The sequence below is a fragment of the Strix aluco genome, chromosome 11, assembly GCF_031877795.1.
Source record: "Strix aluco isolate bStrAlu1 chromosome 11, bStrAlu1.hap1, whole genome shotgun sequence".
Taxonomy (NCBI): domain Eukaryota; kingdom Metazoa; phylum Chordata; class Aves; order Strigiformes; family Strigidae; genus Strix; species Strix aluco.
Genome location: NC_133941.1, coordinates 11,461,011 through 11,483,628, shown reverse-complemented (window position 1 = coordinate 11,483,628; position 22,618 = coordinate 11,461,011). Strand labels below are relative to the sequence as shown.

At 40.6% G+C, this 22,618-nt stretch overlaps 1 protein-coding gene across 5 annotated transcripts in view; it reads right to left on the bottom strand.

Moving 5' to 3' along the window:
• The window catches only part of LOC141928213 (contactin-4), a 343,764-nt gene that overhangs the window by 165,494 nt on the left and 155,652 nt on the right, over positions 1 to 22,618 (bottom strand). For all 5 annotated transcript variants that reach the window (XM_074836062.1, XM_074836060.1, XM_074836064.1 and 2 more), the window contains one exon: positions 3,594 to 3,733. In XM_074836062.1, the coding sequence (XP_074692163.1) occupies positions 3,594 to 3,648 (55 nt within the window). In that variant the 5' untranslated portion in view covers positions 3,649 to 3,733. The remainder of the gene's footprint in view (positions 1 to 3,593; positions 3,734 to 22,618) is intronic.

Below are 22,618 nucleotides of genomic sequence, written 5' to 3'. Positions count from 1 at the left end.
TTCATTAACACAAGTCAGTTTGGCTCATCCTGTGTGATGTCTTTTGTTTCCCCATCACTGTTTCCAGGCAGTACACAAATGTATTTCAGGGTATACGATAGCTACATGAGGCTACCCAAGAGAGAGGAATTGTTAACAAAGTCATGACTTGAAGAGCTGTGTGTTATTTTTCACAGCCTATTCTGCCTCTCATCTTACTCCCCAAAACATAAAATTATCACCACCACAACTGCTATTTAAGGAATCTGACAGACCTAACAAATGAGAGTTATTTGGCACCAAAGAAATAATTTGCAGTTACTGCTTCCCAGAGCTGACACCTGAAGAAAAGACTCTTGAAAATATAATCAGAAACCCTGAACTGGTATACATCAACTATCGAGTCCAAAGAAAGCATCGTTAGTTTTTATCAGTATGACCTGAGAACAGCCAATGAGAAAAGCAGTCTGAAAAATATGGTCCCAGGTTGGGTGATGGATTGAAAGGTAAGCTCAGAAAGACCTTTAGCAGAGCTGCTGCCTTTTCGAGGGAGGTTGGATAGCTCCTGAAATTATTAGTAGATTTGCACCTCTAGGTAGCTGGTTTAAGTACATCCCAGATTGATCAAGCTTTCGAGCTGAGTGTTTTATCCTGCTGTGAAGAACTGTGATATCTGAACACCCAGTATGTAAAATCAATAGCAATATCCTATGCGGACTGTGAACAGCTCTGGCACGTCTTTCTTCTCCTGGCACGTTGGCAGTGGTGGATAACTGGTACCCTTAATGACACATTTGGATACTCCAAGTGCTTTGGGTTTGACAGCTGTTTAATAGCTTGAATGATATGAGTTTGGAAGTTTTCATGCAATTTCTACTGAACAGATGTTCATTTAGGAAGCAAATACAAAAAAAAAAAGCCCAAGTAGTTGCTGGGACTGGCAGTAGCTGAAGCCCACTGACTATCCACGAAGGGGCACCAGGGCCATTGCCGCATGGGAATGCTGGGGCCACTTGCCTCCATGGGGGGTTTGACAGAACAACACACAAAAAACTCACCCTCCACCAGCTGCACTGCTCTCTGCAGCAGAGACAAAGATGAGAGTGATACCTGGGTGATACCTGGACTGTGTATCTGACACTCATTAGAAAAACTAAATACAAGTATTCAATTTTCAGGTTTAAACTTATTTTTACAGGTAACTCAATACTTTATACAGTTTCCCAGTCATATGAGGGTCCACAATGCACTATGGAGGGTTGTTAGATAACTTTCCTGCATCTTATTTTCACCTGGTTTTTTTCTTGGTATAATTCAATTATTAATCTTTTTTCTCAAGGATGGGTCAAATGCCTTGATAACATAAAAATAAAATATTACTTCCTAACTTGTTTTTATACTTAGATTTTAAGAAAAATTTCAGAGACGAGCAATGCCTGTCTGTTTTAGACAGAAGGAAAGTTTCCATCCCTCCTCGCTAGTCCTGAAGCTGAGGCACCGTGCAGGGCAGCAGGAGCAGCTGGAAGATGTGGGCAGCCTCAGGCAGGACATGGCTTGGGAAGTTAGCAGTGGAAGTTATTTCCCCTGGAATCAACACCTGAGGTTCTCCAAGACCAGCATAATTACAAGCAGGGGCAAACAAGAATTAAGGAGGTTTGTCTACGAACTTTTGTTTTACAGCTTTGTGCTCTTTGCATGGAGCTGCTAAATAGCAACTGCTAAGATTAACTACTTTATGGTCATCTCCTCCTGCCTTGCAGAGTGCATCGATGCAGAACAAGACGATGCAAGGTGTCCAGTACAGTTTCCTCCTTAACTCTGGAATATTTAACAGCCAGATCTGAACGTCTTCACATAGTCCAAAACACCACAGCACTACGTAAAACACTTGCTCTGCTTCATGGTAACAGCACAGCTCATGCAGCAAAATCCCTTCCATGCCTGCAGCCAGGTTGTACAACATTGCAGACAGACACAAAAACTTCCGGATTTAAATCCTGTTGAAAGAAGTCAGCTCATGTCTTTCAGCAAAATGAAACAATTTCCTCACTCATCACCTAATATAAAACCTGCACAAAACTTTTGTCACTCCTCTCCCCATAACTCTGTTAAATCTCCCTCAGCAGAACAGAGAAACTGATGCTGTGCCTTGAAGATATTCAGAGCACTGCAAAGATGAGAAAAAATGTTGTTGCAGAACAGTGTGGGGAAAGCCAGTGCTTATGAGATGCATTTTTCTAAAAAACAGATGTAAAAGATAAAGTCACCCCCAAACACATTCTCCCGAAACTTTATTTTGCTGACCCTAGACATCTTGCAGCAGATATTTTAAGTATAGAAATTACCGTAAAAAACATTTTGCACACTTTTGTTTTTCCACTATTTGGTTTATTTGCTTAAAATAAAGGATCATACTTTATGTATTCCCACAGCCTAACTTCTCTAGGGTTGCAATTTCTGAAACACGTGTGGCACTGCATTGCAGAATCTCTCTGCATCCAATTTTCTGCCAGCTCAGAAACTGTCATAGCACATTTAGAAAGACTTGGAACCAAATTTCAAAAATAGGTACCTATAAGTACCGGAATAAAAGTGGCTTTGTGTTCAGTAGAGCTAAGCAGAAGAAAGTAAACAGTATTATAAGTAGTTTGCTATTACCTAAAATGCTGAAAAAGTACCCTGACAACGTGCACATACAAAAGGGAAGATAGCACAAGTTACTAAACAAAGCAGTAAAACATTCTGAGCGCCAAGCAGCAGATAAATTAGAGCAATCCAGATGAAACCAAAGTGACATAAATATTATTTAAATGTAACATCCTCCCCTCCTGCTCAGAACAAAACACGTTAAAGAATAATAATACCAATTCAAGGAGGAAACAATCAACGATAGCTGAACGACAAAGAGCAAGAGACTCTAAATAGGCTTTGACAGCCCTGGTGTGATCGCAGCACCCAGCCCGGTTCCCCCAGCTCACCCAGCAGCAGCCTACAAGCAACTCCTTGCACATGAGAAGATCAGCAAGGCTTTGGTGCAAGTTTTGCCAACCCTCTGCAAATCTGAAACGTCTTCAAGAACTGTTTCAGCTCCAGGAAAAAGGAGGAGGAAAAACATTCCTCAGAAGTTTCATTTTGCTGGGAATGCTCAAAACATTGCAGCTCTCAGTGAAGAAAAAGTTAAGCAAGGGCAGTTGCAGAAGATGGTTATATTGCTGAAATATGTTATTCTAATTATTTGTTAAATGGAGCGAGGTCTTAGCTGTAACACAACACTGTTTTAATGGGATTTAAAGCTGTACTCCACATAGGTTTAATTGAGCATTGAAACGCTTAACATAGAACATGGGAAAACAACTTTCATCAACAGCAACTTTGAACTGAGTAGAGCAGACCTTTGAAACACCACACTTGTGCTGTGGAGATACTGATCCACAGTAAAAGGAGCTTGTTAAGAACATCAGCTTGATCTGCTCAGCAACCTTTCCTAATGCCGGTCATGAAGCAGGGACTTATTTTTCCATTTTATCACTGGCATATAAAAATGCGGTGCACTTTTGCATTAGTGTGAAATACAGTGGCATTCTTAAATCAAAAGTTTTAAAATGACACTTTACCTGCAAGGCACACCATGAATGATTGCAGCACGAGCAGTTCCCATAGCAACCTCATCTTCAGCTTCCCAGGTCAGAGGAGACGAGTCCAGTTAACTACAGAAGAGAAGGGGGCTCCCTGGAAATTTTAGGCAACCTTTAATCTGTAAAAGAAAAAAGACAGATTACAAGGAGATTTAGGATTGCTACTCCTTTTATTTCTTGACAGCTTGTTTTTTCTTTCCAGGACAGTTGCATCTGAAGACCAACAAAGAAACTTTTTTAAGCATTTCATTTAAAATAATTCTGAGAAGTGATTTGTGACTAAATACGCTGGGTACCAGATGAGGGTTATGAATTGTAACCCTGTATTTGCATCTTCCATTCGGCTGTTGTGAGATTTCTTCTGTCTCTCCATTTTGTCATCAGCAGTTTCACTCACTGCCTCTCTGGGGTAATCTGAGTAATTATTGAATTCTGTAGATCGCAGTTAAGAGAAAAGTTATGAGAACAACTACTCTCACTTTTTTCTACAAACATCATCCTTACTCTAAGAACACCATCCCTGCAAGGCAACACTTTCTAGGAAACATTCCCACCCTGCTCAGGCATGGGGGATGCTTTTCCCATTTTTACACCCATTCTCATTGCTCTAAAATTTCTCAAAAAAACCCCCTTAAAACATCTCTAGGTAAAACCTGATCTTTTCCTCATACTCTATTACAACTTGTAAATAGTTAAAATTTGTAAGCAGGCAATTCGAAGACTTTCTCAGCTTATCACTGCGAAGTAACTCCCCCCAGTGCAACCCAAGGGGGAAAAAAGTGCCTTCTTTTATGAAAGGAACCTTTTCGAGAGCAGGCATTTAAATATTAAAAATAAATAAATCAAGTCAGAGACACATAATTTATTCATATCACTGAAGGCTGGAAGTTAAGGGACCACCTTCATGCTTACAAGACAAACTGCATGACTAATAGCATGTGAAGAGGTATCATGAGAGGTCTCTGCTTGCTTTTGTGAGTTAAAATTGATAAGATTCTTCTAATAAAGTCAGGTTCAATGCACTGAGAAGACTAAGAATCTTCATCCTCTGATCTGAAGATGCAACTCTGAAGGGGGTAGAGATTAATGGAACATACTCATCTATTCTCACACAGGCTGATTAGGCTAGCTGGGGGTTAGCAGGAAGGAATAATCAATAAAAACTAGTAACAACCCAAGTGAATTATCAGAGTATTAATTATTAATTTTTGAAGGAAAATGTCATCATGGACCTTTATATTGATTGACATAGTTAAACAGTTACTTTCTGTGTTTATAGTGAACTCAAGAAACGTATTGTTTTACTCTATATACTCCTGTTACATAGAGAAGTACCATTTTCCCTCTAGTACCAAATTCTGTTGGTTATAACTGCACCTATCAGGAGATCTCTACCAAAGGCAAGTCGCTCTTGGTTTTACGCTAGTTTAAGTGAGATTTGAGATAGATCTTGTATTCACCAGCAGCTGCTGATGTGTTCTCATTTTCCCACGTATTATTCCCATCAATAAGCCCACCATGTCACTTATAAGGCTCCTCTCCATTACATTGCAATGCAACACTTTACGATTATTCTCCTCACCCTCTGCAATAAGCTATGTGGGACTGAAACAGAACAATCACCTACAGCCTTTGGTACCTAATTAAAAACACAAGAGGTATAGCACTTACCAACTTAACCTACTGCCAGCAACCTGTCAAAAGCACCCGCAGACCCATCCGCGAGCTGCCAGCACACGGAAGGGCTGACCAAAATCCCTCCTGCTATGTGGAATAATAACAACAGCACTCAGCTTCTCAGCCATCTGTAAGCAGTGCCACTGGCAAGGAAGTATTATATCTGTCTTTTGGTTAAGAAAACTAGGAATATAAAACCCCAGATGTGACCAAAGTCAAGCAACATGTCTGTATTTTATTCCATGGGCTTTGAGGATGGTGCTTCTGGAGACTTGATGGAGATGTGGGACAATTCTTCACAGAGGCCCATGGAGATGGTTGTCCTGTTTGCAGGTCCCAAGTCTGTTTGCATCACATCCCTGATACTCTCTTTGAATGGAGATTGTTGTTTTGGTATTTTATTCCCTAGTTTTCCATATGTGCAAGAAAATTCTTGGATAGTCTTCAATGTATTACTCCTCCCCACTGCAACTTCTCCTCTTCTCCTGACTCACCACCCCTTTGGGAAAAATTCTGGCTACTTTGTGGGTTTTGCAAACTGATTTTTTTTTTTTTTTCCTACTTCGGAAATCATGCTTCTCTAAGCATTTTAAACACCAATACAAAATTACTGATGTAAATTAGTTTTTAGCTTATAAGGGCATTAAAAATAGCAGGCTCTTTCTTTCCTCCCAAGATGTTTTGACACAATCAGTGGGTCTTACTTTCAGCCCAAAATAAAAGCTATGCTAAAAATATGCATTTTTTTTGTGCTCAGCACATTTGATTATTAAGTCCAGTGAAAACGCTGAAAGTCTTCCCTGTTATTTAGTTATTCAAAACTTATTCCAGAGAACCAGCACACATCAGAGGATCATCCATGTACTTCAAAGAAAAATTTTCAGATATCTGAATGGCCACAGTCACTTCTGGTATTAACAAACTGTCTATATGTGGCACTGAGGCTCCTGTTGGCATTTCCATCAATGTTAATGGCAACTCCATGTGCTTATATATCCAAAGTATATACCCTGTAATAATTACCTTACAATATATTCCTAGAAGAGACTCTAGCATATATTTTCTAAATATATGGAATAGTACCACATTCTGTCACCATGCCCAGAATTGCGAACACTGGATTAATACTAAAGCCTTAGAAGCACCATCTTCCTGGTGCTCTGTAACAGTCCCCCCAGGAGCAGCACTGAAAATAGGAACCTGGAGACACGGCTGCCAGCTGAGCCCTGGCCCTGTGTAACCACAACCAATGCATGCCCTGGCTTTTACTGATACATCTAACACAGGCTACTGTGTTACAGAAAGTTTCCCAAAGCGAAATGATGCCTGTCTTAACATAAAAAGTAGTGAAAAGTAAATTAGATGATTACCGTTAAAAATATTTTCCTAAGGTTAAAATATGGTAGTATTCAAGATATGGCTGCATTTTCATTTCTCATGATAGTTCCCTATTTCACATGTGAATGAGTCCAATCTTCAAAATGTTTTCCTGTAAACATTTCTGCTACTCATATCAGCAGGCCCATTGTTCAGAGCTGTGTAAAAACTGTTGAAACACGTTGACTTTTTATGGCAACAACTTTAGGGAAGGCAACATTGTGCAAAAGATATATAATTGAAAAGATCCTTCCCATTTCTAAATGTTTTCTGACTATAAAATCCCAGGGGAGTTTGCACTGCCTCTGAAGAAGAATATAAGAGGCCTGAAAACTTGCAAAGTTTAATATTTTATATCCAGAAGGAAGCATGTGTAGTTTCAGCACTATACAAGTTATTTTTTCAAGATGAAAATAAGATAGCTGTGCTTCAGTTTGGAAGTGCATCCTATTAAAAAACCTAGTGCCAACACACATGTGCAGATGTTTTTAACTTCACTTTTGGCAATGCATCCACTGCAAATTCTTTTGAAAGACACCTTTGTAATAGGATTCTGACGAAGAAAGTTGACTCTAAGAGGTCTGACTGCAATCGGGTATGAAAAAAAAAAAATAGATGCATGCAGTAGAAGTATTTGTGGTGAATTTTTCTGAGTTAGTAGACATGTCTCTGTCAGTAATTCCATTTGGATGTTTAATGATTAGTAATTCTGAAAAAACAAAATAGAAATGAAAAACCTAAGGCTAAGGTGTATGGATGCATTCAGAACGCAAAAAATACTTTTGTAGCTATAATTTGCACTATATGAACTCCCAAGTCTGTGAGTATTCTGAAGGAAAAGTTGCAAAACATGCCTTAGACCCCTAAGTATTGCAGCAGTAGCAGCAGCAGCAAGAAGCCTTAGCAATCATCTCACGTTTTACTACTGCACATCGGTGTGCTACACAGTGCCAATTCTGCTAAACTCCAAAATAAATCACTGTTAATGAAGCATGCTGCACATACAGACAGCAACAGGCATCTTTTAATCACCTCAACAAAGGAAGAGCTAAGGGTAAGCACAAAACACTCCAAGCACTAACATGTGAGTTGTTAGATTTAAGGTGGTGCCTACCCTCTGACTGTCACAGATCTGACCTGAGGGCAAGAGCAAGTATCTAATGTGAATTCACTACTGTCCTGAACAGCGACATTAATTCATGGGGCCAAAACCTCCAAAGAATTACCAAGCTTTTAAAACAGAAGTATCATAAAAATAATCTTCAGGATTGGATGCAGAAGAGAGAACTGAGATATGGGTTACCCCACTGCTGTCTGGTTACACACAACTGGGGACCTTACAGTTGCTGAGAGCACAAAATATTTGTGTGTCTAAGTAAAATGGATACGGCAAATGTCTGCATTTGGGTGCATGTTGCAGGCCAAGTCTAGAAAGATCAGTCCCAGCAAAACCTAAGAACAAAATTTTAGCATAAACTCAAATTCAACTTGTCTACACAAAAAAGGTAGAAAATAAGCCACAGAAAAGTTTTCTGAGATTCAAAAGGAACCCTTTTCCATAAGATGAAGACACCTTCTTCTAATATACACATACAAAAAGATCTATATCCATCAAAGATGTTGCTAGGTGTTTCCCAAGTCTTAGGAGCATAACTAAAAAGAAGCCCGCAAAGCCACACCAAAACTCCATTATCCATTTCCATTTCTCCAAACACACTAACACTTTCTAAATGTATATAGTCTTCACAGAGCCAGCAGTGCAGGACTACGTCCCGTTTTTTGCAAGACACTATTGACACATGTTCATTTATGTTTTTAACACTTAAGGAGCAGTGTTAACAGAGAAATATTGAAAAAGAAATGGTTAGTTCTAAGTGAAATGATTTAACTTTAGAAGATTTTAAACACTTTACTCGAACTTCTGATTTTTGACCCCTCCATACCAGATTCAATGGACAATACAACCATTTCGGTCAAAATAACCACAATGAAATGGACTGGCCATCAGTTTTGTTAGAGTTCCCAAATACTCTAAAGAACGAAGCATCCTCCCTGGAAAAAAACATTCACGAAACCCGGTATTTACCAGTAGCACCGCTTATCTCTTCCTCTTTAGGGTATACCTGCCACACTTCCCTCAAATGCTTTCCAGGGGGGAGGAATATGAAAACTGCAACTTTGGGAAAGGACTTCACATAGAAATTCATTTCTCCTTCTCTTTATCTGGCAGGCATAATTATCTGCTTATTTTTAAAAACAGATACACATGCAGGCTGCCTGTGTGCAGTCCATTGCTGATTTGAACTCACCCTTGCAGACCTCATTGCAGCACAGGTGTTTTATCTATTTTATCACTTTGGAAATTTTCAATTTAGACTTCACCTGAGGCCGGTTCTATAACTTTACTGAAGAGTGGATATAACTGACTGAAAAGCCATAGTTGGAGAGTAATTATTGAAAGTTAACTGTCAAAGTGAGTCTGTCTTTGGTCTCATGCTTTCCAGTACTTTTATTAATAGCAATGGGGGAAGAGAAGGTGTGCTTATTCAGTCTGCTGGTGACACTAAGAGGCTGCAGGTACCTCTGAGGATGTGAATGTAATTCAGAATCACCTTGACAAATTGGACATAAAACCAGATTGAAACAGAAGGATGGATTTGTGTAAGAGACAAGTGCTGCGTACTGCAGTAAATAGGATGCTGCGTTAAATACCACAAACATATGCTGGGGAGCCACCGGCTGGGTGAGAGCTCTGTGCTGATCCACATGTGGCTGAACATGTCAGCAATGCTCGGGGACTGTGCAAGCAGCAAAATTTCTGGGATGTATAACCAGGTTTGCAGGTCCTTTTAATTTGAAAATTCCTGCTAGGTAAGCAACCTGTCACTCTCCCCAGCACGGGGGAGCCTCAGATACAGTACTACACTCAAGAGTTGATGCTGCATGTCAGGGAAGATTTGCCCCAAACACAAAACACCACAAAGGATTAGAGGTCTATAAATGTCCTATAAATAAAAACCAAATGGAGTTGCTTAGTCTAAAGAATAATAAAAAAAAGATGCTAATGGTATTAAAACATGTAAAAGACTGTTTGAAATAGAAGGAAAGAATTTGTTCCCATGTCCAAGATGGATGTGACAAGAATCAATATGCAAAAGAGATTAAGGTTTAGACTTTAGGAAAAACTTCTTGTAATGTTAAGGTCAGCTCAAGCACAGCTATGGACTGTCTAAATAGGCTGCAGAATATCCATTGCTGATGTTCCTTGACAATTTGTAAGACAAACGTAAGTCCTAGATAATGAGGACAGAGACAGTATGTATTTTGCTTCCAGAAACACCAACATTTGGAAAGGGATGGAGAGAATTCCAAACACTGGGATCTGGTTGCAAGGTGAGGTCGTTCCCATCTGATTCAGAAATTGGAAGAATCATAACCTTGAGCCTCTGATAATTGGAAGTCACTCAGACTGATGCACTGAATGGTAGCACAGAGCAATCCTCTATAAATGAAGGTTAAAGAAACTGTTTGGCTTTAGTAAAGGGGTCATAGGACAAAAGCAATGCAGTTTCTTTTCATGTAACAGACAAACAAGTTTTTTTTCCTAAATTAAAGGAAATTGCTTTACCTGTGAAAGGGATTAAACAGTGTTATTCCAGCGGAGCAGCATGAGGAACTAATTCATAACAAGCAGCTGCAGACAGGGAAAGCAGCAGGATTAGACCTCATTCAGTGGGACTGCATCAATACACCACCCCGTAAGGATGTGAGAATATCCTTCTCACAATTTAGTGTCCAAAAGTAATGTGGAGGTTGGACACCTTTGTGAGCATGTTAGTGTGAGGGGCAGGAGCCACATCACCTGGGGTGAACTAGTGAGAAATGAGCGCTCCTGGAAGAGATGACTCTGAAGGGCTGTGAAGAGTCCAAGATGATAAAATCATGGGCGGCTTTTGAGTGTGTTTCTCAGAAATAGCTGGTAGCCCATGCTGCTAGAGAGCATTGCTGTGATACACTCCTCCAAGAAGCATCCTGGGCGTGGGCAGCTCCGGTCTCCGGCCAGCCCCCGCTCCTGAACGCTGGCTGTGGCCCAGATTCAGCGAAGCATCAGATTTCTAACCCCAATCCTGCCTCTTAATTGCTGAATCCAGGTCTGTGTGTTGGGAGAGGCACAGGCTCTCTTTAGCAGATGCAAGCAGTGACCTGCAAAATTGAACGTCCAAAAATAGAAGGTGCCTAAAAGATGTGTCCCCGACAGTGCAAATCTTCACAGTAATACTTTTTTGATGTACACATAGCTGAATTTTTTCAGCACTTGAAAGACAGGGTTTTTTCTGCTGTGGTCCTGTTGTTGTGAGTCCCAAAATAAATATTAGCCTACCCTTTTGCATATGGGAAGAGAAAAAGGAATTTGAAAAGTTGGCCCGGGGAGATGAAGGGTAGCAGGAGCGTGCTGGTGGCATTTCTCACTGAGCTCTCCTCGTTCTCACAGCACATCTGTCAGATCCTGATCTATCTCAAGCTTCTTTGCTGAAATTATCCCTTCTGGAGTTGCACTTATACACAATTCACACATTATGAAATATATACGGGCATATTGTGCCTGATAAAACAAATGACATATACGCAGCATGTTTCTGAGACATACTTATGATAAATGGGAATGAAACGCTGCAAAAATTAATTATCTAAAAAAAAAGACCGAAAAAAACAATGTCAGTTTTCACATTGTGTTTCCTCCTTTGGGCATTCCTTTACATTCACTAGATAGAGATTTCATTTCACTATATCAAGGAAGTTACAGCACCTCAACAGATGCAAGTTCCCAACTCACTCCAGTCATTTGTATTTGTCAGGCTGTTGGGTCTTTGGTGCGCGCTGTGCTGAGCTGCCTCCTCGCCATCACACACCTGCCACCGCTCGGTCCATGCCCGAGAAGGGATGCCAGGGTGCACATGCTCACGGGAAGCAAGGATTACACCCATCAGATTGAGCTAATAAATATAATTCTAACAATATTAGCAAAGATTGCTGAAGGAATAAGCACCCACGGTTGTGAATTACAACCCCATGAGTTTGGACTGTTTCTTCTACATACGTTTTTTCAATGTAAGTGCTCTGTAACTTACGCTCATACTATATATCCCCCAAGAAACTGGCTGGTGGGGTCAGCTCTGCTAGTAGTGGGGCAGGCAGGGAATGTCTTTACTGATGTAATAAAAGGTGTATAGAAATAACTATCACTGACACCATCCCTTTCTGACTTGTTAGATTAAAAACTCCTAGAAGCAATATACCTAGTTTACGCAGAACCTAGTGCCACAGCTTAAAATGTAATTAGAGACTCTGGATTATATGAAAACAGTCAGCTAATAACAGGCACACACTCTTTTAACATTTTACCATGTTGCAATATTCCCTGCACACCTTTATCACTAGCAAAGACAACTTCACGGAAGCAGCAATCCATCTCAAACGCTGGATATTCCCAGCTGCGCAACATGTCCCTTCACCTTCTGAACCAGTGAATCAGAGTGCAATTTTCCACCGAAGAAAAAATGACAGTAATTAAAGCCTTTTAATTACTAGCCACTAACTACCACACATCATCCTATTACAACCCTTACTCTTTGTCTCTTGCTCCCAGGAAACTGTCATTGCCCTGCAAAACCTGAATAATTTGTAAGCATAAATCATCTCTAAGTAAGGAGATCTGGGTGACTAAAGGCAAGTCTAAATTAATGCTACTGGTGTTAATTAGGGGTCATTCTGTATTGTTATACCTTTTCCATGGAAGGAATATATCGAGAAACACTCACCTGAGGCAGCACCTATTAGATAAAACCCAGCTTTTCTCAACACAGAACAAGCCCATCACACCACAAACTCGGGAGACAATTTGCTCAAACCAGGAATAATATTATCATAATAAAAAGCTGTAAACAGTGAAACTTCGTAGTCTGGCATTTTCTACAAATTAGAATTTACTCTCTTTTAGAGAATCTTTTACTGAAGATTGTCTAGAACACTTACCTTAAAACTCACCAATTTAAAAACAATTCCCAACTTCATGCAGAGTAAAATTTTCAATGCAGTATTTTGCAAGATTAAGATGAATGGCTATCCCATATATCCAAGCAATAAATTATAAACTCTGCATAAAATGCCATCTTAGAGATAGCAAAAGTAACTTGAAAAGCAAAGGATATTTGAGCTGGTATTCAGTAGGTCCAGCTCTTCTCTCTGAGCCATATCACTGATCCACCATCAATGGAAATGGTCTGTGAAGCCCATAACATGTTAAAATTTTAATTTTTGTTCTTTTTTCTGATAGCAAAGACTGTCAGTGAAAGACCTGAATGCAGAGCAGAGCACACAACCAAACCTGGCTGCCAGGCAGGACCCTGCAGCCACCTCTGAAGCAAACCCAGCCCATCCTGATCTCCAAGCAGCCTCTTTCCACCAGAGAATACAGATGTGCTGGCAAGCTCTGGGATGAAAAAATAAGCTGTCAGGCAAAGCGGAGTATTAACCTCCATCTGACTTTTGATCATAAATTTCCTAAAGAATTAAGGGTTAATTTATTCCTGTCTCAGTTTGACAGAAGTTACACCAAAGAAACAAGGCTCAAGGGACTCTGCATGACAATGAAGTTCCTTTTATCCCCAGGTCACTGCTTCAAGGTAATGAATCAAGACAGTTTCACAGTCTGAACAAAGATAGATAAATAACATTCAAAGTTACCATTCACTTCTGAATGGGTCCATTCTCAAAATACACATTATTATCTTGTCCAGGAGACAAAAAGTGATGCTAAAATATTGAAGATATTTCCTTGAGATCTCTAAAATCAGCATCTTAATTACATTTTACTTTTCACTTCTGGAGCTTACAAATTAATCCATTTTATTTGAAAGATGAAGGGAGAGCTTTTTCCACAGAAGTTCCACAAGGGAACAAATTGGACACATTATGAAGAACGCTTTGCCTGGCATGCCGCCTTCCTTCAGTGCTACCAATAGGATGTTTCTTAAGAGTATAAAACGGAACTTAGAAAGGAAAAACAACAAGCAAGTTTATTAACTTTGAAAACTGCTAAGAAGCCAGTCTTGCACTCAGTATATTCCTGGGAATGCAGGCGATCAAAACAACAATTCCCTCATCACCTATTACTGGCAGAAGGTTTCAAACCCATGTAATTGAGATGCTTGGACCTAGAAATGTTTTGTTACATTCAAAAATCATCTAGGGAAGAAAAATAAAAACAAAACCCAACGATTTTGATATCCCTTTCACGTGATAATTTAGTGTTGTGTTTTCCCTTCAAAGTTTATTTTGAAAGGTTGCCTGGAATTTGAGTGTTTGAAGAGAACTGCTTTCACTCTCTGACTTTTCCAAACCCAAGGTTAGGTGCTTAGCTTCTTATTTCTGCTGGGATGTCACTGAAGTTCTGCTCCTCTCAGACAAAAAAAAAATCCTCACTGATTTTTCAAACTAGTGGCATCCAGCGAGCCATATATTTTTTTTTTCTTACTGACAAAAAAAGGCTTCCTACAGCAACTGGAAGTAGAAGTAAAGAGGGTGGATTTCTCTCTCAGCATTTGCTGGCATATCAAGGCCTGAATTCTAGCTTTTAGGGGATCTTTCAAAAAATTAACATGGTCTGAACTAAGGGCTCAGTAAATAATGACTAAAAGTTTAATGCGTCTGAATTTATTAAAAAGTGAAACCTATACTTCAGTAATCATATCCTGTAAGAATTTTAGTGGACTGTGAGGTGGCACTGCAAAGTATTTTCTGAACTATCATATCTGGCTGATAACCCTTTGGTATGTTTATTCAATTTGAATCTGAAAGATTCACACAGTCTGGGAAGAGCAATGTCCCAGAAGACTTATGCAAATAATCAAAACAAGTTATATATCAAGTATTCAAAACAATAACAAAGCTGATCTAAATGATCAGCTATGCACGGTGGGTGCCAGAACTGCAAGTAGCTGAGTCCCACTGCCCGGACCCCGTGACCCATCACTCATCTGGGATACGGAATTTTTAATAAAATCCCCCAATTCTTGAACTATGAAAAACTAATTGCAGAATTTCTCATTTCTCACAGCTTCTTGTTACTCCTGTTGTTGTATAAAATATTAAAAATAGATTTTAACCTCAGGCTGGGAAAACTTACATAAAGTTCTAAAAAATCCAATAACCTGATTTTGTCATAAATGTACCTCATTTTTACTCTTTTTAAAAAAATATTTATAAGATATATTCATTTTTAATGGGTCTGTCTAGTATAGGGCTATGTTTAGTATTATCTGTGTAATTATTCAAGTAGCAATACAGTACAAATCAACCATATACAAATTCTATTTATTTTTTTAATTGCTGACAGTAAGTAGAATCAAATAATGAACTTAAACCTCTGGACCTGGGTCTCAGAGGGCGCAATGTCCAGGGAATAGCTGGTTATTCTAGAACTCTGGGAGGATTTTTTGCCACTCAAAGCTTTTTTCTTCTAGCAGAATTTAAGGTGAGAAAGACCAGAATCATGCATAGAAAAAAGAAAAAAATGTACACACACTTTGCACGTTTTACATAAAAATAAGAAAACTGCATAGCCGAGCTCACAGGCTATCTTGTAGCTTGAATCTGTCTCATAGGTACAAAGCTCAAACTGGGGTTACTCTGCACCACATTTCAACTTGATTAGGAGGATCATGAAAATCTTAACTCTGCATTACGTTAACCCAAAAACATTCTGTGCATCTTAGCAGCACTGTTAATTACATTGTATTTACAGTGAATTTCTGTACACATATGTAAAACACAGTGTGGATGCTCTACCCTTGCCTCCGGCTGTCAATTGATTTGTAAGAGACAAAAAACCATCTTGGGGCAGTTTAAATTCTGTACTACAAATGAGCCCCGACAAAAGTTTGATGTGAGGTGTCAGAAAGCTTTCCCTGCTCTGCAGGTTGCCTTCCGAGTGAACCATTTCCTTGAGAGGAAAAGCCCAGACCCCATGGCCTCCTTACCATGGGTGCCTTCGCAGTCACTTCTCCAACTTGCCTGGCATCCTACTTACAATATTAAATCCCATTTTATTTCTTCAACAGCAGCATCAGGGCCCTGCCTTCCTTAAGCCTTGTGTTTCGGCTGCGCTCAGCAGCTCTCCTGGCTGCAGCCTGGTTTAGGTGCTCCATTTCTCACCACACTTACGTCCGGAATTGGCAGTGGCACAGCTTATGTTGCGAAGCCAAATGGCTCAGCTGTTTGTGTGAAACTAAGGAACCCACGCAATGAGACAACACAGCAAAATATGAGAATTTACAGACTTCCAACCTGATTTTCCTCCTGCTATCAGTGGACTATTTCCAGCAGCGAGGCCGGGACCACACATGGGATATCAAGTGAAGGCACAGCATGCCTATTGTGCATCCTTTGGGATTTTTTTACTGCAGAAATAGTGATGTCACTGTCTCCTTTGCAGATCTAAAGACACAGCTGAGTCAGAATCTTATTGGTGATATTGTGCTATCAAATAGTCTGCTTTTAGACCTAAAAGTGTTAGTTTCATAAAAAAAAAAAAATGAGCTTCTCCCCAAGTAAATTAAAAGGGAAGCAGATAAATGGAGGTCTTGTGGACATACAGAACAGGCTAATTTAGCCTTAAAATCAGTTGATTGTAATGGCTCAGATCTTCGTCTGGACTGGACTGAAGACAGAGTTTTCCCTCTCCCTGGGAGAGTAAATTCTCCAAAATCAAACAACCGAGCAGACAAAGGAAGACCACCAAAGGCTGGAGGGATTTGTTTGCCATGATCGTACTGCCACCTGATAGCAGCTTTGATGGTGATGCAAACTGTTTAAGGCTTGGTGTATAAAGAGAAATTAATACTGCTGTTCAGGCAATGATATCCTTTGGGGTTATTCTGAGTTGGAATTCAGGGAATAAAAAGGCTGTAACAGAAAACACATTGGTCTTTTAGTACATAGGAACTTTGTTAGAGATTTTGAAACCTTCTCAAAATTGCAGATAACTGCAGTTGAAAACAAGTGCCATGGGCACAGCGGCAGGCGCCTGCCTGACATGGCCACAGGTTATGGCCACCGAGAGCCCACCTGCCCAGCCCGTGCCCCAGGCTGCAGGGCAGAGAGCTGGAATAGTCATGGCCATGCATGGCTTTGCACCTAGGAGCTCCTTGGAGATACCTCCTGCCAGGACAATAAATCCCTGCAGCAGATGATTTAAAAACTGTGGCTGAATCCTAAGGGACTTGCTACAAAACAAGGGGAGGGCAGGAGTTCCTGGGTATTTCAGACGAGGTGACCTGTCTTGGCAATGTGGAGCGTGGCTAGCAGACAAACACCACGCAGTGTGCATAGCAAAACAAAGTGACTCCTATGACACCTCCACGTAATCACTGCTATTATTTGGTACACTCCATAATGCAATCCTTTTGCTGTGATTTAATTACTAAACATAAAAGGAAATAAACTTCAGAATGAAAACAAAGAAATTGCACTGCATGTAATTTATGGGAGCTATTCTTCAGCTGAATGCCATAAAACCCTGCATGTTTACGATACCCTATTAGAGGGCTGAAAACACGCTTGCATTTGCCTATATTGACTATGCAGATTATGCGATATTACTGCCTTTTTCTGCCTCTGCAATTTTTCATAGAAGTAGTGTATTTGTTTAAAGACATCCTTGCACTAAGCATTAGCTCCTGCTAGGAAAAAATAAAATAAGACTGGCTGTGTACTCCCTCATCGCCAGAGGCTGTCAAGCTGGTAAGTGCCGAGCAGCTGGCAGAGACATGCAAAAGAAAGGGGCACTGCACACAGTTTTGTTTTTAATCTGGAATATTAATTATCGGAGGAAGCAACCCCATGGCCAGACAAAACAAGAACCATCTCCACGGTGGATAACTATGGCAAATGATCTGAGCCGCATGGCATTTCAGGAATGGCTGCATGGTAGCATGAGGATTTATTGAGATATCACATTAAGCCCTTGGTTTACTTGTCACAGGAAACAGATGAAAGGAAATCAGGTTTGCGAACTTGACTGCAGCATTGATTTATGTATAACAGCTTCAAAACGTGTGAACAGCAATGTGTGTTCCTGTTATCCCCATCTTAGGGCTCTGCATACCCTCCTCTCCTGCAAGTGGAAGACCTGGGGAAGGCAGCTGTAAGGAGCAGAGCATGTTCCCATTGCCTCTTGAAACCTGCTTTCCCTTCCCAAGTCACAGCAGTGGTCCAGGAAGAGCTGTGTGAAGCTCCTCTGCTCATTACCCAGCGCGAGAGCATTGCAACATGGGGAGGGCATGCAAGGAAAGGAAAGAAGCAGGGAGGGACATGAGGCGAGGTCTTGATATACATGCTATACTCTGACACTGAAGCCATCTTCAGGGTACAGATGTTAAAGCCCTTCCCTTTTTTAAGCCTTTTCCTGAACAGCAGATTCTTCTCCCACCTTGCATGGATGGAGTCAGCATGAAGAAACAGGATGAGTTCACACCAATTCAGCCTGTTCTCCAAAGAGGTAGCAGGAGTTCAACTCTTGCCAGCTTGCAGACAGGCCTAACTACCCATTCAATCACATATAAACCATGCGTCTTAATACTGCGTCAAAACATTCCTTTTTACCATTAAACCCTGCTTAACCCCATTTTATTATCTCCTAGAGTGCTAATTGTCAACTTTTCAACCTTCATCTGCATCTTATCTTTATGTATCAATTCATTTCCAGCCACAGTCAATATTTTTCACTTTTCATTTTATATAGATGAAGCTGTCAAATTTAATACATTCACTATTTGGCAAAACTTCTTAGTGATTTCTAGGCTTTTCTGGGATAACTTATTTTAAAAAACTTTTGTAACATCTTGAATTGAAAATAAAATAGAGTCCAAAACCAGAAAACAAAGAGTATGGAATTAGAAAATTAAGACTGAGAAAGGTATGAAAAACATGTCTGAGTAAAAATATCTTTTTATTCATAGGTTTGAAGCTATGAATCTGATCATGCAGAAATTGTCACTTTAGTCATTTCCCTAAATCACTCCAAAGGAAGAGACAGATCCCTGATGCCTCTGCTGCTGTTTGAGGCTTTTCCCGTTTAGCCTTTTCTAAACCAGAGAATCGTTTAGGTTGGAAAAGACCTTTGAGATCATCAAGTCCAACCATTAACCCAACACTGCCAAGTCCACCACTAAACCATGTCCCTAAGCACCACATCTACATGTCTTTTAAATCCTTTCAGGGATGGTGACTCAACCACTTCCCTGGGCAGCCTGTTCCAGTGCTTGACAACCCTTTTGGTGAAGAATTTTTTCCTAATATCCAGTCTCAACCTCCCCTGGCACAATTTGAGGCTGTTTCCTCTTGTCCTGTCGCTTGTTACTTGGGAGAAGAGACAGATACACACCTCGCTACAACCACCTTTCAGGTAGTTGTGGAAAGTGATAAGGTCTCCCCTCAGCCTCCTTTTCTCCAGGATGAACAACCCCAGTTCCCTCAGCCGCTCCTCATAAGACTCGTGCTCTAGACCCTTCACCACTATGATATAGCCAGGACTAAAAGCAGGATAAGAAGTCAGGTTATTTAACAGCATGTGGATCTTTCTTGGTTTTCCAGCACATGATAGAGAGCAGTCCTAACGCATGGCTTCAGCTGTGTCCTTGGCAGCCTGGTGTCAGACCCCTGGCAGGACTCAAAGGTGGGCAGTCCCTCTGTGACCAGGATGGGGGAAGCCACCCACCACGGCTGGGTGTTCCAGAAGGGTACCAGAGGACCTGGGGAGGAAAGTCTTCCAAGGACAACACTGCTGGCAGGCAGAAATAAGGACATGAGGCAGATGCGCAGTCTGGTAGGTGAGAAACCTGGGATCAGAGAAGAAACCAGGCACCAAGATCAAAATATACAGTTGGGGTGGAAAAGAGGAGTGTGAGCAGGCACTGACACCATAGCAGCAGAGGCAAAGCCACCCTACAGCTGGTAGAAGACAAAAAGCAACAGAGCCAGGCCTGAGGGGTGGTTTGAGACTCCAGCTGTGAACAAGGAGGACAGACCCAGATTCTATTAGGGTTCTCCCTTGCCATATAATTAAAGTGATCTTTTGAATAGCTAGATAAGAATTTACTGCATGTAGTAAAACTTAAATTCTACAATTTAAGTTACAACAGTAGTATATTAATTTATCTCCTGTTAAGACAGTTAAAATAATGACTAGTAGCTATAACCAGTGAGCAGAAATAGCCCATTTTACAGCCTAACTTACAGATCATTGATGCTAATAGAAGCCTATTAGCTCCAATGGGCTTTGGATAGGACCATAGTGGAAATAATAGAAACTAGATGGAAGAAATTCTGTAATGTGATAAATACCTGCATCATGGATTTTATCAGTTAAATCAGTTCTATGTATAGGATACCCACTGAAAAAGAACCATACCCATTATAAACTTTAGTGAACATTTAACAAGGAGCCCTTATTTCATTTTATTTTAATTAAAGCAGCAGCTAAAGGCACAACCATTACATTCCCCAGTATTTTACGACTACCACATTATCAAGGGGAACTCCATGAAATACCCAAAGTGAGCTAGAAGTTATAGATAAAACAGGAGAAAGATAAATATTTCAATCAAAGTGATACTTGTAAGAGAACTTGTAAGAGCTCAGCAGCATTACACGAGTCAGATGCTGGGCAGCAGGAGATAAGCCGAGATGCGGCTTGGGCTCTGCTTGGAGATGCTATAAGCAATGCACATATCCCAGCCTCTGCAGTGGAAGGAGGAGCACAAGGAAGCTGTGGCTCCCCAGAAAACATGAGACAGAAGGCAAAGCGGCAAAGCTGATAGTTATAAACACAGCAGGAAAAATCCTATTTCTTCCTTTTTCTTTTTTTTTAAATCACTACGCATGAGAAAGAAAATCACAGTAAAGGCACAGCAGGCACTGCTATTGAGTGCTAATCACAAGACTGAATTGTTTTGAGTTTGGAGATATAAAAATGTTTAATTTCAGTCTATAAAGTTACTAGTTTTAAATGTCCCTAAGTTTATCTGTCTGTTCCTTCTGTCTGCTCACTTCTGCAGAGGTTCTCAAGCCCAGCAGCCCTCAGACTTTTAGGTTTGTAAGAATATTAAACTCTCTACAGAGATCAGTTAATTCTACAGAGCTCTGTATGCTTTTAAACTCAGATGTGAAGCTATTGCTTTTTATAATGAGGAATACATGACCGTTGATTGTTTCCACATTTTCCTTCAGAGGAATGTTCATTCAGCTAAATAGGAAGTTCAGAGAAACTATAAAAAAAACACACAGGGGATAATTGAAGTGTACTTAAAAATTCAGGCAACTTCGATGAATCCTGACCTACATTCAAAATTTATTGCAAAAACTTCACCAGGAAAATTTTCTTTTGCCTGGAAGCAACACTGCAGATGTTTCACAGCCTGTGATAAGCAATGCTTTCGCTTAGGAGCACATGGGAGCGGTGTGCTGACCTCCGCATGCTGACAGCTTCAGCTCCACAAAGAGAAGGACTGGATGATCTGTGATGTCTCTAACGAAGGGAAATGCATGTTTCCAACATAATCTGCGACTTCTAATGCATGGGACTACAGTTAGTGATTCTTAATAACTTGTAGTGTTCCTCCAGGAATGTCCAAGTGAACTGATTTTGCAATGCGAGTCTGGGGGCGTTAGACAGGAGTTCATAAACGCCTGATCGTGACCACAGTCTAGATCCACAGTCCCCGAGTCACCCATCCCAGCAGGAACACGGCGTTCGTGAGGCCTGAGCGGCTGCTCCTCACGTCCATTGAGCCATCGGTCCCTGTGGGGACCAAAGCACGGTGCTGCCCATGGTGCACACTCACCTCCAAAAATGCAAGCTATTGCAAAACTTCTCTCTCTGGTGTTTTCTTTTGGCCTACACTTCTATGGAATGAACTTAAATATGATAAATGACAAGAATTTCACCCTTGACTTGGAACTCACATTATCAGATTGATTAGCTTTGCCACATACAAAGTAGAAAATATTCCCAAAATTGACAGGCTTTAAAGAATAAAAGTTGTCACCTTGTACATGCAGAATAGCAACACAGGGTAGAGCTAATCGACTGGCAAACAACTTTTTTCTGAACCAAGAAATACACCCCCTCACCCCCCGGAAAATCACATCCTCAAATTATTTCACTGTAATATTTTGAGTATTGACCTGCTTCCTGCCTGGAACATGCCCTCAATCCTCATAGACAGAAAGTCGATTCTGCCGATTTCATTTTCTGAAACAGGAGCACATTTGTTACTGACAATCTTGATTAGAGAGGTATCTCCTGGCAACATGGGGCGTGGGAGGTGCATGCACAGGCACAGAAAATGAGGGATTATTCAAAATGGCTAAATATTTTCTGGATATAAAAAAAGCCCATAAATTAACTTTGCACAACACAACTGAAAACTGGAGTTTAAACAGCTCAGTGAGGTTTTGTTTCTCTTTGCAAAGAGTTATACTCAGCACTCAGCCTACGCAGTCATTTAGAACCCCCCCAAACTCTATATGCTCCACAAGCCTTTTCACAAACCCTGGTTTATCAGCCTCTCAAGCACTGCTAGTACTGCTTGTTCTGCTCTTGCAGAACAAGCACATCCTTGGAGCACAGGAACGGACCTTTTGTGTCCAAAGAGTGAAGCAAGGTCCCACTCTAAAGGACTTGTCTCTGAGATGTCGTACTGCCAATGCTTTCACCGGAAAACCACAAAGCGTTAGCACAAAGCCTCAGCTGACATATGCTAAATGAATTGGAAGCAAAGGATAATTCAAACCAACCCAAAATAAGGAGACCTTCATCAGCATAAACCTGAGGCTCTCCTCCCTCCAGCTCTGCCACCATCTCATCTAGCACTCCTTCACTCAGCTCCAGA